This window comes from Heteronotia binoei, chromosome 12 (assembly GCF_032191835.1).
Source record: "Heteronotia binoei isolate CCM8104 ecotype False Entrance Well chromosome 12, APGP_CSIRO_Hbin_v1, whole genome shotgun sequence".
In the NCBI taxonomy this organism is placed as follows: Eukaryota; Metazoa; Chordata; class Lepidosauria; order Squamata; family Gekkonidae; genus Heteronotia; species Heteronotia binoei.
This window is the reverse complement of record NC_083234.1, coordinates 52,719,227-52,735,103: the sequence shown is the minus strand read 5'-3', so window position 1 is coordinate 52,735,103 and position 15,877 is coordinate 52,719,227. Positions and strand designations below refer to the sequence as shown.

At 46.6% G+C, this 15,877-nt stretch overlaps 1 protein-coding gene across 12 annotated transcripts in view; it reads right to left on the bottom strand.

The window, feature by feature from the left end:
• Nucleotides 1–15,877, bottom strand: part of DENND1A (DENN domain containing 1A) — a 373,611-nt gene that overhangs the window by 77,097 nt on the left and 280,637 nt on the right. For all 12 annotated transcript variants that reach the window (XM_060251436.1, XM_060251437.1, XM_060251442.1 and 9 more), the window contains exon 13: nucleotides 3,528–3,653. In XM_060251436.1, the coding sequence (XP_060107419.1) occupies nucleotides 3,528–3,653 (126 nt within the window). The remainder of the gene's footprint in view (nucleotides 1–3,527; nucleotides 3,654–15,877) is intronic.

The window sequence follows — 15,877 nt, the reverse complement described above, 5'->3', positions numbered from 1 at the left end:
AAGGGTTGAAATCGACAAAATCAGCATCATGGCACCAATTAAAATGCTGCATTTTGTAGGTTGCTGTGCAACCATTATAGCCCTGCCTCAAAAATGCACTTTCAAATTATGGGTTTTTGTTTTTTTAAATCAGAAACACAAGAATTAAAGAAAATGTATTTTCTCTCTCAGCTCCCTCTGTTCCCTTCCCAAAAATATTGGGTGAAGAATGGGTTTGTTACTTTGACCCCTAAGTCTGCTAGATCTAATGTGACCAAGGCTGGGTATTTAAAGGAGAGACAGTGAAGACTTTCAGTTTGCTCTTCTCTGAAGACTAGAAAGCATCACTAAAAGAACAGTGCCTGATGTACTACATTTCATTCCCTTTATTAAAGCTAGCTAACTAGTTAGATAGCTCGAGTATTAGCTATTGCCTGCACATGGAGTCTCACACTGTTTGAGATGCTGAGAAGTCACAGAACATTCCACACAGATTCTCTGTTCTCAGAGGGAAGATGTAAACAGTACATAAGACTGATAGAGAGTAGTGGCTTTAGGAGGGAAGCAAAAAGGCTAGTTTGGCACAGAAAAGAAAACTCATATGCAATCTAGGGACACTAAGCATAGTGTGGCAGGTAAGCTGGGGGAGGAGAGAGAGAAAGCAGCTGGAGATGGCAGGAAACTAATGGAATGACAGGAAAGGGAAGGAGAGGAAGTAGGATTCTGAGAGTGAAGGAGAAAGTGAGACTAGAAAGTCTCTTCACACAGAGCTCACCAGACTGGTCCAGCAAGGTAGCATTAGATGCTGAGGGGGTGAGGAGGGGAGAACTGTGCAGGCAAGAACCAAAAGGTTGGGTGTGGGGTTGAATCATGCTATAGTTATCTTGCTAAAGTTATATTTATTTCCTTATTCCAATCAGACAAAGTGGCTCTTTACACCATTACCAACAGGTTTGGCTCTAACCACAAAAGAACACCTGCCTCTACGCAGAGAAAGAACCAGATTCAGTGCTATCTCTGGCCACTAGGTGTCACTCTAAGAAAGGGAATGAAAAAAAGAGATTTAACAAGGCATAGTTAAGGCTGCCCACAGTCTTCTTCCATTACCAACAGCATGCAATATGGCTAATAAATATTTAAAACACCACAATATTAAGCAATTAAAGTGACTATTTATGAGGAAGAACAGTTGAGAGAACTTTTTAACCTTTAGCATTTCAGTTTAAAAAGCAAAATATGCAAAGTTGTGTTTACAGAGCAGCATTCATTTAACTTTGCTGCAACACAGAGGCACAGAGGATCTAGTCATCTTTTTATTTTAGCCAGATCTGACTCAGATTTCTGGATTTATTGACTGAGAGAAGACCAAATGTGTCTACGCCTCAAAGTACCACTAAAATTATGTAAATGCAGGGCATTCTCTATAAGGGTGTGAACTGGGGTGTGAACTGGCAGAGACTGACCAAGAGAGAGATCTTGGGGTCGTGGTAGATAATTCACTGAAAATGTCAAGATAGTGTGCGATTGCAATAAAAAAGGCCAACGCCATGCTGGGAATTATTAGGAAGGGAATTGAAAACAAATCAGCCAGTATCATAATGCCCCTGTATAAATCGATGGTGCGGTCTCATTTGGAGTACTGTGTGCAGTTCTGGTCGCCGCACCTCAAAAAGGATATTATAGCATTGGAGAAAGTTCAGAAAAGGGCAACTAGAATAATTAAAGGGCTGGAACACCTTCCCTATGAAGAAAGGTTGAAACGCTTAGGGCTCTTTAGCTTGGAGAAACGTCGACTGAGGGGTGACATGATAGAGGTTTACAAGATAATGCATGGGATGGAGAAAGTAGAGAAAGAAGTACTTTTCTCCCTTTCTCACAATACGAGAACTCGTGGGCATTCGATGAAATTGCTGAGCAGACAGGTTAAAACCGATAAAAGGAAGTACTTCTTCACCCAAAGGGTGATTAACATGTGGAATTCACTGCCACAGGAGGTGGTGGCGGCCACAAGCATGGCCACCTTCAAGAGGGGGTTAGATAAAAATATGGAGCAGAGGTCCATCAGTGGCTATTAGCCACAGTGTGTATGTGTGTGTGTGTGTGTGTATATATATATATATATATATATATATATATATATATATATATTTGGCCGCTGTGTGACACAGAATGTTGGACTGGATGGGCCATTGGCCTGATCTAACATGGCTTCTCTTATGTTCTTAAGGGGACTGCTCATGCATAAGCCCTGTTGAGTGTCACAGCTATCAAAACAAACCAAATTAAGACTGCTTCTGAGCATGTGCAGAGTGGTCTTCCTGCAGCAAAACTTTGGATTGAAGCTTGTGGGCTTTTAAACAGGTCTCTAGATTGCAAGGAGGCTGCGGTTTGTTGCTCTTGTCACAAATTAGATATCAGTCATCAGTAATTTCATAGACGCTAATCATCATAAGTAGCCAAATTCTGGTGCATCCTCTGACAATCACTCTGTCCCACATAATACCCGGCACAAGTCTTGCAGCTTTAATGCCAATTGCTTTAGCTAATCCCTGCATCCTTCAAGCAGGATAGGCACCCATGCCCTAGCTAGGCAACCAGAAGGAGGAGCCTCAGGGCATGAGAAGCGTCTGTAGAATGGGAAGAGACTCATTGCTGCCTGCCACAGATCAAGGAAGTTTCAGAGTTGGGGAGCCACACAGCATCTAGAGTTCTTATTTATACAGCTGGGAATTAAAGGTACAGATGGGACCCGAGGAGCATGACGCTCACACCTGACATTTTAATGACACGTACAGAAATATACAACCACACAAATACATCTACTGTTATATTGAGAGTCTTAGGTATACACCACACTATGCTGGAAGAAAACAAAAACACAAAGTTCTGCTGATTCAACAGCATTTTATGCAAGCAATCAGAAAGGATGTTGAGAGCTATGCATGTCCCTGGGGAGAGGATTTGGACAAAATGTTTCTTTCTTTTTCAGGTTCAGAAGTGCAAATAATCCATTATAGCCAAGAATTACAGGTGAATGTCAAGGGTCTTGCTCTTGTTGTCAAATGCAGACACAGAGGAAGTTTGCACCAGAAATCCACATGGGCTTATTTACTTCATACGTGCACTCCCTAGGGTCTATGAGTGATTGCACTGAAGCCCGTGTGGTTGATACTGCTCTACCACAGTACAGAGTAATGGTTTCTCACTGAAGAAGATTCTCTCATGCAGTTCATCTGTTCCAAAGTCCCCATTTGGTTGCTTGTTTGTGTGTACTAGACAGTCAGGAAACATTTGTTCTTCCCTCCCCTAGCAGCCGTTTGGAAAACTTGTTTGCTTGCTGGATTCTCATTCTCTTTTTCTATGAGATCTACTACTTGTATTCTTCTCATTAGGGGGCTGCTATAAGTACACCACCACACATACACAGAAGAAAATACAGGAACAGCACTATAGCAACACCTAGTGACAGAACGCAAGCACTACAACATTAACAAAAACAAATAATGGAGAACTGAAACTAGTTACCAGCACAACGTCAGGCTACTTACAGGTACAATTTTTAATGCACTTCTGTAGCTTCCAAAGAAAGCTGCTTGAGCCTTCAGGAATGCTCTTGCCACACCATCACCTGTGGTCATAGAGACTTTCTTCAACCTGCTCTTCAGCGCAGAGACCTGGGAACATGTAACAAGAAACCACAGAGTTTATCTTCAGGGAATGGAGTGAGGAGATCCCATGAACCAGGACAATAAACAGAGGACTTTTGCTGCAACTGTGGTGATGGCCAAGGGAACTCTGGAAGGGGGAGAGGAAAGAAACTCTCTGATTCATGAATGCTATACCCCCAGTTGCACTCTTCAAACCACTTGGTTTTGCTATGCTACAAGAAAAAACTACGGCCCAGACATAGTATCATCACCACAGAGAATGGTTTGATGAGTTCAGAACTAAGCTAGTACTTGGCTAGGAGTCTAGGCTAGGAATCTCACGGATATCACTCAGAGCTCCTCAGAGGTATGTAATGATACACAAGTCAGAAGACCATCCCTGTCTGTATGAGTTGTCTAACCAGCAAAAACCCTCACTGAGGACCTTGTTACACATCTCTTTACTATGTGAAGTTACCACTGGTTAAGAACAGGGCCTCTGCTTTGTTAGCCCCTAGGCTCTGGAATGACCACTCAAAGTGGGAACCACTTGAGCATATCCCTCTTAGTATTTTGGAAAGAGCAGCCATAGAAGTTATCTATTTAGGAGACCATCTAACCAGCAAAAAAAGGCTGTTGCTTTTCTGGCTTGATCTGCTGGGAATATTCAAATTTCTTTAATCCTTCACTGCTTCCTTTATACTTTGTGTAGCATTCTGTTTAAAATTCTGAATAGCTGGAAGCTGCCATGAGCTTTTAAGAGAGGTGATAGAAAAGTGTCTTAAAATACATGGATCTATATCAGAAATACAACAGTTCATTTCAGTATCAGAAGTGCTTTACAATTCCTATGTTGCTGATCATCACAACATTCATGCCAGGCCCACCCAGCAGACTTTAGGAGAGTGGGAAAGAAATCAGGAGCGCAGGCTTCATGTGTCTGCATTTAGAAAAATACAACAGTGTTCAAAGATCACACTCTGTGGCTATGATAACAAACTAGAATATAACGAAGACTTCTGACGCACCGCCTCCACTTACATCCCTTTCAGGCATTTCCAGAACATGGGCTTGGATTCAAAACTGACACACTTTACTGAAAGAGGAGGACCCCATCCAAAAAGCATCACACCTTTTGGCAATGGCGACAACCATCATCCTTGAAACAGCTGATTCAAATATCAGCTCTTTCCTTCCTTGCTTCTCAAAGGCTCTCACCACCTGTGCATCAGATTATTCCTCACTTAACCTTCACTGCCCTTTCCCTTTCATCCTGGAGGTGTTTAATTGCCTCCGATTCACAGAGCTGCACTTCAGGTGAACACAGACCGAATGGTCTCATTACCATTTACACAAAGAAGTACTCCACAATTGTAACTGAACAAGCACCAACTCGCACACCTTCTTGCGCCAAGTCTCACCGCTACCAAAAACTGTTCACCGTTACCTGAATGGTGGCGCACACTCCAGTCAAATGATCACTTATTTCCGTGTTCTGAGTTCCTGATAAAATAAGTTGGTTGGCTGAATCCAGTATCTTTTGTTTAGACTCTCTGCAGTGTACTGATGAGAAGCTGCATTTCTTCTTTCCGATATAATCAGGCAGCAAGTCATCTTTTGCAGATTCATTTGCAACTCGCAGTGGCTTCATCAGACCTCAAGCATTTTGTGCAACCACATCACTGTACTCCCCTCCATCATCACTACCTTCACACTATTCGCCATTGCTCCAACCATGTTTATTTTCATGCAGAGTCTTTTTTAAAAATAAAAAACCAAAACCACTGTGCATATGCTGCAGTATTTGGGAGAAAGATCTTTCATTGCATGGGGGAAAAAACAAAAGTGCACATCTCAGCAATTGGCTTTTAATTAGAAAGACACAGAAAGAGGCTGCAAAGGCGGCTGTTGGCAAAAGCAGTGGTGGGGGGGGGAGCAGAAGAACAAACAAACATTCCTGCAATCATACATACTTTTACACTGCAACTGATTATTATTATAAACTGCTTTGGAAGCCAATATGACTCATGCCAGTGGCTGGAACTGCTGCACTAACAATCCCCACAAAGAACAGCAGTGCTGACCAAGTGAACCAATGGGATGGCTGGACCTTACTGGAGGTCTGCCAGTAGAGACTCATCTGTCAAGAATGCTCTAGATATTCAGATTTCCTGCACTGAAAACTGGGGTTGGACTGTATGACTTACAGAACCTCTTCCAACCCCAGGACTTGAAGGGATCACTGTTTTCCAAGATCAACAGCAGATGAGGGGTTGCATCCATCCCTCAGCAAGTGCTTCAAGGGCCGCTATCATCATTTAAAAACGTTATGCTATCATTAGTACCAAACCTTCTCTTTCAATCCACAGCTTTTAAAACAGAAAGAGACAGCTCTCATGCACCAGTCTTTTTCTAATCTAAACCAGGGATTGCCATTTGAATGGAAAAAACCCTCAGAATTTCCACTGGAAGGGGAAGATCATGTTACAGGCAAGCTTTTTGTCTGTATGAGGACAATTCTGGGAGGCACTGAGATGATGCCAGATGTTACACCAAACCAGAATCATGGCTTCCTTCCTTCCTACCTACAGGGATACTCAGTAAAAGGGCAATTCTGAAATGCTTATGACACCCATAGAAGAGGAAGATGGACTATGTACTTACTAGCCAAAAAGGGGAGCAATAACAAAAATAAAACTGTGCCAGAGGCAATAGCAACCCTCTCTTCCCCAAAGATTTTTGCTTTCTTCTGTCTTAATTGAGAATGAGGCACTAAAATGTTATATTCTTTGAGGTTATTTGGAGAGACCCTTCTCTGGGTGGTCATGCTTTCTGAGGTATCTGAACTGGTGAAGACTGGCCAGGAAAGAGATCTGGAGGCTTTTGGATACTTGATGGTTTTGTTCAATGTGAAGAAGCAGTGAAAAGGGCAAATTCTATTCTACAGGTTAGTAGGAAAGGAACACAAAACAAAAAAACAGGTTGCTTACCTGTAACTGATGATCTTCGAGTGGTCATCTGTGCAGTCACACACATGGGTCTTGCCGCAGGCAACGGATCCATACCTCGGAGCTCCAATAGCTCGCCTATAGCGTCTTTTGGCGCGCTTTCCTCCCGCCCTGGGGAGCAGGCAGCGACTGCGCATGCCTGGAACGGGGGGAGAGCGCCCATTCCACTCAGTTTCTTCCAGCCGCCGTTGGCACTGACACTATACAAAGTTAAGCAACAATTACAAGAGGCCAGCAGCGGGGAAGGCTGGGTGGGCGTGTGTGACTGCACAGATGACCACTCGAAGATCATCAGTTACAGGTAAGCAACCTGTTTATCTTCTTCGTGGTCTCTGTGCAGTCCCACACATGGGTGACTAGCCAGCTAAATGTCCTGGAGGAGGGTGCTGGTAAAAGAAAGAAGTTAGTCACGTAATCCAATCACATAATATTATGCAACATAGAGATGGAAGCGGATGCACTCACCCCTGACTTCAGTGGAAGATGGATCTGAGGACCGCTTGACCGAAGGAGGCGTCACGTCTCGCACGAACGTCTAAGGCATAATGGGAGACGAACGTGGATGGTGAGGACCACGATGCAGCCGCACAAATGTCCTCTAGGGAGACGCCTTGCAGGAAAGCCGAAGAGGTCGAGACCGCTCTAGTAGAGTGGGCCTTAAGACCTTCGGGCAGAGGCTGTTTAGCCAGTTCGTAACACAACCTGATGGCACTAACTACCCATTTAGATAGTCTCTGGGTAGAGATTTTGTGTCCTCTGTGAGGATTTCCGTAGGCCACAAACAGATTGGGGTCCTTACGGAAAGGTTGTGTACGATCAAGGTAGAAAGATAAAGCTCTTCCAACGTCCAGAGAATGCAGGGCTCGTTGTCCCTGGTCGGATGGGTTGGAGAAAAACGGTAGAGAAGTTGAAGTCGATAAGTGGAACTGGGAGACGACCTTCGGAAGGAACGCAGGCTCCGGTCGCAGAACAACTTTGTCCTTGTGGAAAATAGTGTAGGGAGGATCGTGACGGAAGGCGCATAAGTCACTTGCCCGTTTACCTGAGGTAAGGGCTACCAGCAATGCAGTCTTCCAGGAAAGAAGTTTAAGGTCTATGGTAGCCATAGGTTCAAAGGGAACTTTCATCAGGCAGGAAAGGACTAACGATAAACTCCAAGTCGGGACGAAGGGCTTAACAGGTGGATTGAGGTGCAACATGCCCTTAAGAAAGGACTTAGACAAAGGATGGGAGAACACAGTTTTGCCATCAACCGGGTTATGGAACGCAGAAACTGCAGAAAGGTGAACCTTTAAGGAGGAATAACAGAGTCCTGATTTCTGTAGAGAAAGTAGATAATCAAGGATCAGGTTAAGGGGTGCTGACTCTGGCTGCAGGCGGTTAGAAGTCGCGAAAGAGCAGAAGCGCTTCCATTTGCGTTGGTACAAAAGTCTGGTGGAAGACTTCCTTGCGTTGAGGATGATGTTGGCTACCTCTGTGGAGAGGCAGGAGGATGTATTCTCCAGGCTGCCAAGGCCAGAACCCGAGGGTTGTGACGTAGAACCTGACCACTGGCCTGTGATAAAAGATCACCCGCCGGAGGAAGGGTACGTGTGGCGGGACATCTGCAGAAGTCTCGTGAACCATGGTTGCCGAGGCCACCATGGAGCAATGAGGATGCAGTCCGTGCCATCTCGTGCTATCTTTACCAGCACCCGTGTCAGAAGGGGGGTTGGTGGGAAGTAGTAGTGAAGAGGACCTGTCCAGCTGTGAAGGAAGGCATCGTTGCCCCTCCTGGAATAAAAACGAGGACATTTGGCATTGTCCCTGGAAGCAAAGACGTCCACCTTGGGCGTTCCGAAGCATCGGAAGATACGACGAAGGTAGGTCGGATTGATGGACCATTCGTGGTCATCTATGCGAATCCTGCTGAGGGAGTCGGCCAGAATATTCTCCACACCCGGGAGGTGAATGGCAGTCATGTAGATGTTGTGCTTGACACACCATTCCCAGAGCAGTACGGCTATACGGCACAGGCGGAGGGATCTGGTGCCTCCCTGCTTGTTTATGTAGTAAACTGTTGCCATATTGTCCGTGGAAATCTGAACGTGTCGGTCCCTTATCAGAGGGAGGAACGATTGGAGGGCCCTGTGTACAGCAATCAGTTCTAGGCAGTTTATGTGCATGGCCCTCTCGGAGGGAGTCCAAAGCCCCCTGACGGTCTTGTCCTCTAAGTGGGCTCCCCATCCCCACTTGGAGGCGTCTGTTGTCACGACAGTCATCGGAGGAGTCGGTAGAAACGGCATGCCTGCGAGCAGATTGTCGGGTACAGTCCACCACGTGAGAGATAGAAGTGCTCTCTGTGGAACAGTGAGTAAAACGCTCTGCGATTGCGCCTGAGGATGGTAGGCTCGTACAAACCAGAGCTGTAGTTGTCGCATCCGTAGCCTGGCAAAGTAAAGGACAGACGTTGTGGCGGCCATGAGGCCCAGCAGGCGTTGGATTGTGAATGCAGACTGACGAGGCTGTTGTTGAACTGACTTGGCTAAGGCAATGATAGTTAGTGCCCGATCCTCGGGGAGGAAGGCACGATGGAGAGAAGTGCGCAGAAGGGCCCCTATGAACTTGAGGTCCTGGGTAGGTGTGAGATGAGATTTTGAAGCATTCACACGAAGGCCCAGGGATTTCAGAAGGGTGAGAGCTGTGTTGAGGTTGCTCTGCAGTCGATGTTGAGTCGGAGCTATGAAAAGCCAGTCGTCGATATATGGGAAGACTGGGATGTTCCGGATGCGAAGAGCAGCTGCCACCACTGCCATGCACTTGGTGAAAACGCAGGGTGCAGTGGAGAGGCCGAATGGTAGGGACACATATTGGAAGTGGTCCTGGCCCATAGCGAATCGCAGATACCTCCGATGCTGAGGTCGAATGGTCACATGGAAGTAAGCGTCCTGGAGATCTAGAGAAGCCATCCAGGAATTCCTGGGAATCAGGGGCAAGATGGACTGCAGGGAAATCATTCTGAACTTCCTGTATTCGATGTGTCGGTTGAGGTTTCGCAGATCTAGAATGGGACGCTTGCCTCCATCCCTCTTGGGGACCAGAAAGTATCTCGAGTAGAAGCCTGTCCCTCGATGTTGAGGAGGGACGGGTTCTATGGCATTTTTCTGGAGCAAGTCCAGAATTTCCTGATGGAGGAGTGTAGACGGGGGGGGGGGGGTAGCAATGAAGTAGTGGTAGAGAGGTGGAGAAATGAACTCGATTGCGTAACCTAGGCGCATGATGGTCAGCACCCAGGAGTCGGTTGTGATCGAGTTCCAACTGGGAAGGAACGGAAGGAGACGTGTGCTGTAGGACGGTGGGGTTTGGAGAGCAAGTGGGTTTTTGAAAGAGTCAAAGAGACTGCTTAGTCTGGAGGGAGGTCTTCTTGGTTTGCTGGGGCTTAGGTCTCTGTTGGAAATGAGGTTTTTGTTGTGGACCCTTTCGCCTCCAGTAGTCACCTTGTTTTGGTGACCGTTGTCGTTTTGGAAATGATGGTCTCCAAGTTTTCGGTCGATTGAACTGCTGGGAGTTTGGTTGGGAAACTCCCAGACGTTTGGCGCGTTTGCGGCCATCGTCGACAGAGGTTAGCACTTCGTCCGTGGACGCATGGAAGAGGCCTAGGCCATCGAAGGGTAGGTCCTCTATCTTCTGCTTGATGTCGGGCTGCAAGTTAGTAGAACACAGCCAGGCATGACGGCGCAAGGCGACGGAGGAGGCGAAGACTCTGGAAGAGCAGGAAACAGCATGTCGAACGGTGTTTATCTGCTGTTTGGAGACTCTGGACAATTCTGAGACCAAATTGGAGGCCGTTCTCTGAGAGGTTTCAGGGAGAGAAGGGATCAAGGGTGTGAATTGATTGGCTAGATTGAAGACATAGGCAGAAAAATAAGCCAAGTAGTTGTTGAGCTTAGAATTGGTAGAGGCCAGAGTGAATAACTTCCGTGCCAAGGTATCCAGTTTTCTCCCTTCGCGATCTGGTGGTGTAGGGTGTCGTGAGGGCTTGGCCTTAGTTGCAGAATGAACTATAATAGAGTTGGGCGCTGGGTGAGTAGCCAAGAATTTAGCATCCGGGGCATGAACCCTGTAGAGCGAGTCAAATCGTTTGGAGGTAGGTGGGACAGAGGCCGGCTTGTCCCACGCCTCTCGCAACCCCTCGAGATGTACAGGTAGCATCGGAAGGAGTGACCCTGGTGGGAAGTCAGCCTGTACTAAATCATGTACAATGTCTGAAACTTTAGGAGAGTCAGACGGCAAGGCAATTTGGAGAGCGTCAGCCATAGTGGTGATGAGATTTAGATATGCTTTGGAAGCATCTGATGGTGAAAGGCGCAGCTGTGGTGCAGACTCCGAGGCGACAGAGGCAGGGTGGTCCTCCGAATCCGATGAAAGGGAGGATTCCCGATCAGACTGGGAGTCGTCAGCATTGGGTGAGTGGTGCGGAGCGATCGATTCCGAAGCCGAAGCCCGAAGCTTGGGAGCGTGAGTGTCCTGGGCTGGTTGAGTCGGAGAAATCCGGATGGGAGCCGTGGTGGCTCCGGAGGGAATAGTAACGGGCTTGTTGAGGTCCCGAGGACGATCAGGAACTGGAGACAGAGCCGACTGCCGAGGGAGGTGATCGGATTCTCGAAGCTCGGAAAAGTCTCGGAGTCGATCGACTTCACGGGTTCGAGGAGAATGACGGATTGGAGGAAGGTCATGGAACTGACCGTATGCTCGGGTTCGGTGAGGATCATATGCTCGGGTTCGAGGAGAGTCGTCATAGCGGATCCGAGGGGCAACGACATCACGACCGAGGTCTAGATATCTGGAGCGGTGAGTTCCCTCGTAGGAAGGAGAACGAGATCGGCGATGACGAGACCTAACCCTTGGTGAAGGCGATCGTGACTGAGAAGAGTAGTCGTAGCGCGGACGAGCATACGGGTCATACCGGTCATAGTAGGCGGAGGAGCCGGAATCGTGGTGTCTCCGCGGGGAGCGAGAGACTCAACCAGCATAGGTGTCGGGGAACGTGATCGAATCCGACGCGGTATGTGCTGGGTCTCTGGAGAATGCGAACGAAGTCGATGAGTAGAGCTTTGGGTCGCTGAATCCCTATAGAGGGGGGAAAGTGCGACGTCCTGGAAAGATCCGATTCGAAGTGAAGACTTCGCGTAGTGTTGAGTAGGATCGGATGGGTCGGGTTCCAAGAAGTCCGATGGAACCACGCTGTGGACCGACGGTGAACGAGACTGAATAGGAATCACTTCTACGGCCGTAGAAGACTGATGAGTGAGCTGCGGCATGTCAGTGATTACATCTGACGGAGCCGAGAGTTCCGACGGGAGCCGGAGTTGAGCAGTCGAGGAGGCATCCATAGGGTCAGGAGCCGAAGTCGAGGCCCGATGCGAGTGCAAGGTCGGGTGCGACTCGGTCGAGTGCGGCTCGGAAGACTTCCTTGGAGTCGAATCAGTCGCTTTCGAATGACGTGGTGCTTTCGGCGCCAAGTCCTCGGAGCCGGAGTGACGCGACTTTTTTGAAGACTTATGGCCGGTCCCGGCGTGCTTCGAAATTTTCTTTACGGACTTGTGCGTCTGCTTTTGAGAGAGAGGCGCGTCCGAAGTGGCCGAATCTCCTGCTCTAGGTGGGGGAGGCGGCGAGGCAGATGTGGGCATCGCCCGCAAAGACAATTCAAGCAGAAAGCTCCAGAGCCTTGCTGCGCGATTTTTACGAGCCTGTTTTCCGAAATTCGCACAGTGTGCACAGGAGTCGACCCGGTGGGCTTCTCCAAGGCAGAAAAGGCAATGGCTGTGGCCGTCAGTGGTGGGGATCTTAGCCCCACAGCGCCTGCACTTTTTGAAGGTAACCTTCCCTTCTATGCGCTCCGGACAAGGGAGGGGAGGGAGGGAAAGAAAAGGGGAAAGGAAGCGCAGAAATGGAATTTTATTTTTTTTGTATTTTTTAAGGACGAAAATAGTAAGGAATAAAAGGCGAGTGAATACGATACCAGATGGAGATAAGGATGAAGAAGAAAGCGAGCTAAGGAGGAAACGCAGCAAGGTAGGTGATGTCCGGGCGGCGGTAGGGAAGAAACTGAGTGGGATGGGCGCTCTCCCCCCGCTCCAGGCATGCGCAGTCGCTGCCTGCTCCCCAGGGCGGGAGGAAAGCGCGCCAAAAGACGCTATAGGCGAGTTATTGGAGCTCCGAGGTACGGATACGTTGCCTGCGGCAAGACCCATGTGTGGGACTGCACAGAGACCACGAAGAAGATCTATCAGTATCATAGTTCCCTTGGACCACATCTGACCACATCTGGAGTACTATACACAGTTCTGGCTTCATCTTTTTTTTAAAAAAAAGATATAGTGCTAGAAAAAGTGCAAAAAAACCCAAGAAAAATGATCAAGAGATTGGCAAAACATCTCTACAAGGAAAGTTTTAGGAATTTGGAGCTTTTTAATTTAGAGAGATAAGGAAGGGGGATATGACAGAAGAATGTAAAATTATACGTATAGTGGTGAAAGTGGAGGATCACCCCACACCCTGCTGTATTAGACCTTTTCTGCACCTCAGTGTTGCCGCTGTTTCCCAGTGAGTTGAATCCCCAGCTGATGCTCTGGGGATTTGCAGTACCCCTTCCTAAAAAAGGCATTTTGGGGGATTTGTTCTTGACTTAAGATCTAACCCTCCCCATGTGTTCCACACTTCCTTTGAAATGAGGCTGTGAGGCCATGTCATCTTGTACTTTATCAGGACAGAACCTCCTCCTCCTCTTTTTTTTTGCATATGCAGTAATGTTATAACATCATCACATGGTGAAAAAGGGCTGGATGTATCCTGGGGAACAGCATGATTGCTGCCATTGCAAATGTCCCTTGCTCCTCCTTAGTCACCAACTAAGAAAATGAATGGTAATCGTCAACCTGGCTATATCAATCCTTAACACTGTTATTCAATAATTATGAAGCATGCAAAATGTGTCATCACGCACTTCTTCAGTGATGGAACCCTCTTTCTTTGCATACACAATAATGTTATAACATCATAACATTGTGAAAAAGGCTAGATGCATCGTGGGGAACAGCATGATTGCTGCCATTGTAAAGGTCCCTGGCTACTCCTTAGTTGCCAAGTAAAAAAAATGGACAACAAAGATTCCCACAAAATCCTAATGAAAACAGTATTACTTTCATAATCATCTGACTGGATACACCAATTCATAAAAGTGTTATTTAATAATTATGAAGCAAGCTAAATGTGTCATTGTGTACTTCGTCAGTGATGGAACCTCCTCCTTTTTTGTGTGCATATACAATAGTGATAACACATCATAAAACTGTTAAGGAGATTCAAAGCCTTACACAGCCTGGGACTGACATACTTGAGGGACCGCCTTTCCCCATATACGCCCCAGAGGGCGTTGCAATCTGCTACACAGCACCTCCTGACAACCCCTGGTCCAAAGGACGTTCGTCTTGCCTCAACCAGGGCCAGGGCTTTTTCGGCCCTGGTCCCTGCCTGGTGGAATCAGCTCCCTATGGAGATCTGGGCCCTACCAGAACTACTGCTGTTCCACTGGGCTTTTGGCTGAGGCAATGGGCGTCCTATTCCACCAACTATTCTATCAGTTGGCCTCCCTTGTTGTGACATCATGTTTTACAGCCTTGTTGTGGTGCTGAATCTGATTAACACCATCACTTTTCTTGGGCCAAAAAACTGTTGTACTTTGTGAAATGTGCCCTTTCCGCCGGTGATGTACCTTGTTTCATTTTATTGTTCTACTGTTTGGTTTTATTGTATTGTTTCAAATTTGAATTGTAGGTTTTTATTGCTCAATTTATGTTGTGATTCACCCTGAGCCCTTTATGAAAATAAGCCTAATAAATAAATCAAGCTGGATGTGTTGTGAGAACAGCATGGTTGCTGCCATTTCAAAGGTCCCCTGCTCCTCCTTAGTTGCCAACTAAGAAAATCCACTTTTCAAAAAGTGGATTTGGAAAAAACAAGGTAATGCGACATTAAATTCGGATCTTTTCCTGGGGAGGCAAACAGTTGTGAGGAAAGTTTTACAAATTTTGATCATTTCAGAATGCCAATGAGGAGGCTTTTGCACTTGGGCAGAAATGGTCTCAGAATTTGTAGACATTGTGATGTTGATTGGTAGTGCCTCAATAACAGCTCTTCAAAGAGTACAGAATTTGAAACATTCATTGTCACAGGATGTAATGGCCACAAGTTTATTGGTTTTAAAAGGGGATTACATACATCCATGGAGCATAGGATATCAGACATAGGATATCAATGAATATCAGCCATGACAATTAAATGGAACTCTGCAGTTAGAGCACCCTTCTTGTTATCTGTGCTCGGATGCAACAGCAAGAGGTTGCTTTGGCCCCTATGCCATGTGTGCAGTCTTTGCAGGGGCATCTGGTTGGCTACTCTGTGAAACAAGATGCTGGAATAGATTGGCCATTGGTCTGACTGCTCTTACGGATCTAAGCCAAGCACTTTCAGCCAAGATTGAAGAAAACTCAGGTTTTATGGAAGCTGATCCTTGCCTTTACAAGTCTGGAATATATTTTCAGAGGGCAGCCATGTCAGTCTGCAGTAGAGCAGCTAGATTCAAGTCCAGTGGCACCTTAGAGACCAAGATTTTCAGAGTATAAGCTTTCAAGAGTCAATGTTCCCTTTATCAGGCACCTGGAATATATAGATTTTTTCCTCAGCACTGTACAGGCCTGGCCCTGAGTAATCAGTACAAGGACAATTTTGGGAGGCACTGAGAAGATGCCAGATGTTACATCAAACCAGAATTACTACTTTCTTCTTTTCTTCCTACAGGTCAACATATTTTCTAGTCCTGGTCTACCGTAGCAAGGAGTAAGTCTGGGAGGCAGGTCAGAGTCTCAAGTAAAAGTCATTTCCAGTTCCAGTAACCCAAATCTGGCCTACTCAGCTACAGCAGCTCAAGGCTTGGGGCTCTCACACACCCTTGGTTGTGGTTAATACAGAGAAAGAGATTCAGGGACTGAAACCCACAGATGTGTGGAAACTGGTTGGCATGGACCTATAGTGACCAAGGCATATTAATGCACAGAGGCACTCTCTGATTGTTGATTACCATGGTACAGAACTGAAGTTATAATGTTCTGATCAGACTTTGTACTCATGACTCACTGTATGTAATCTGCCTTGTGTCCCTATGGGAAAGGCAGATTATAAATAATGTAAATAAATAAAAAATGG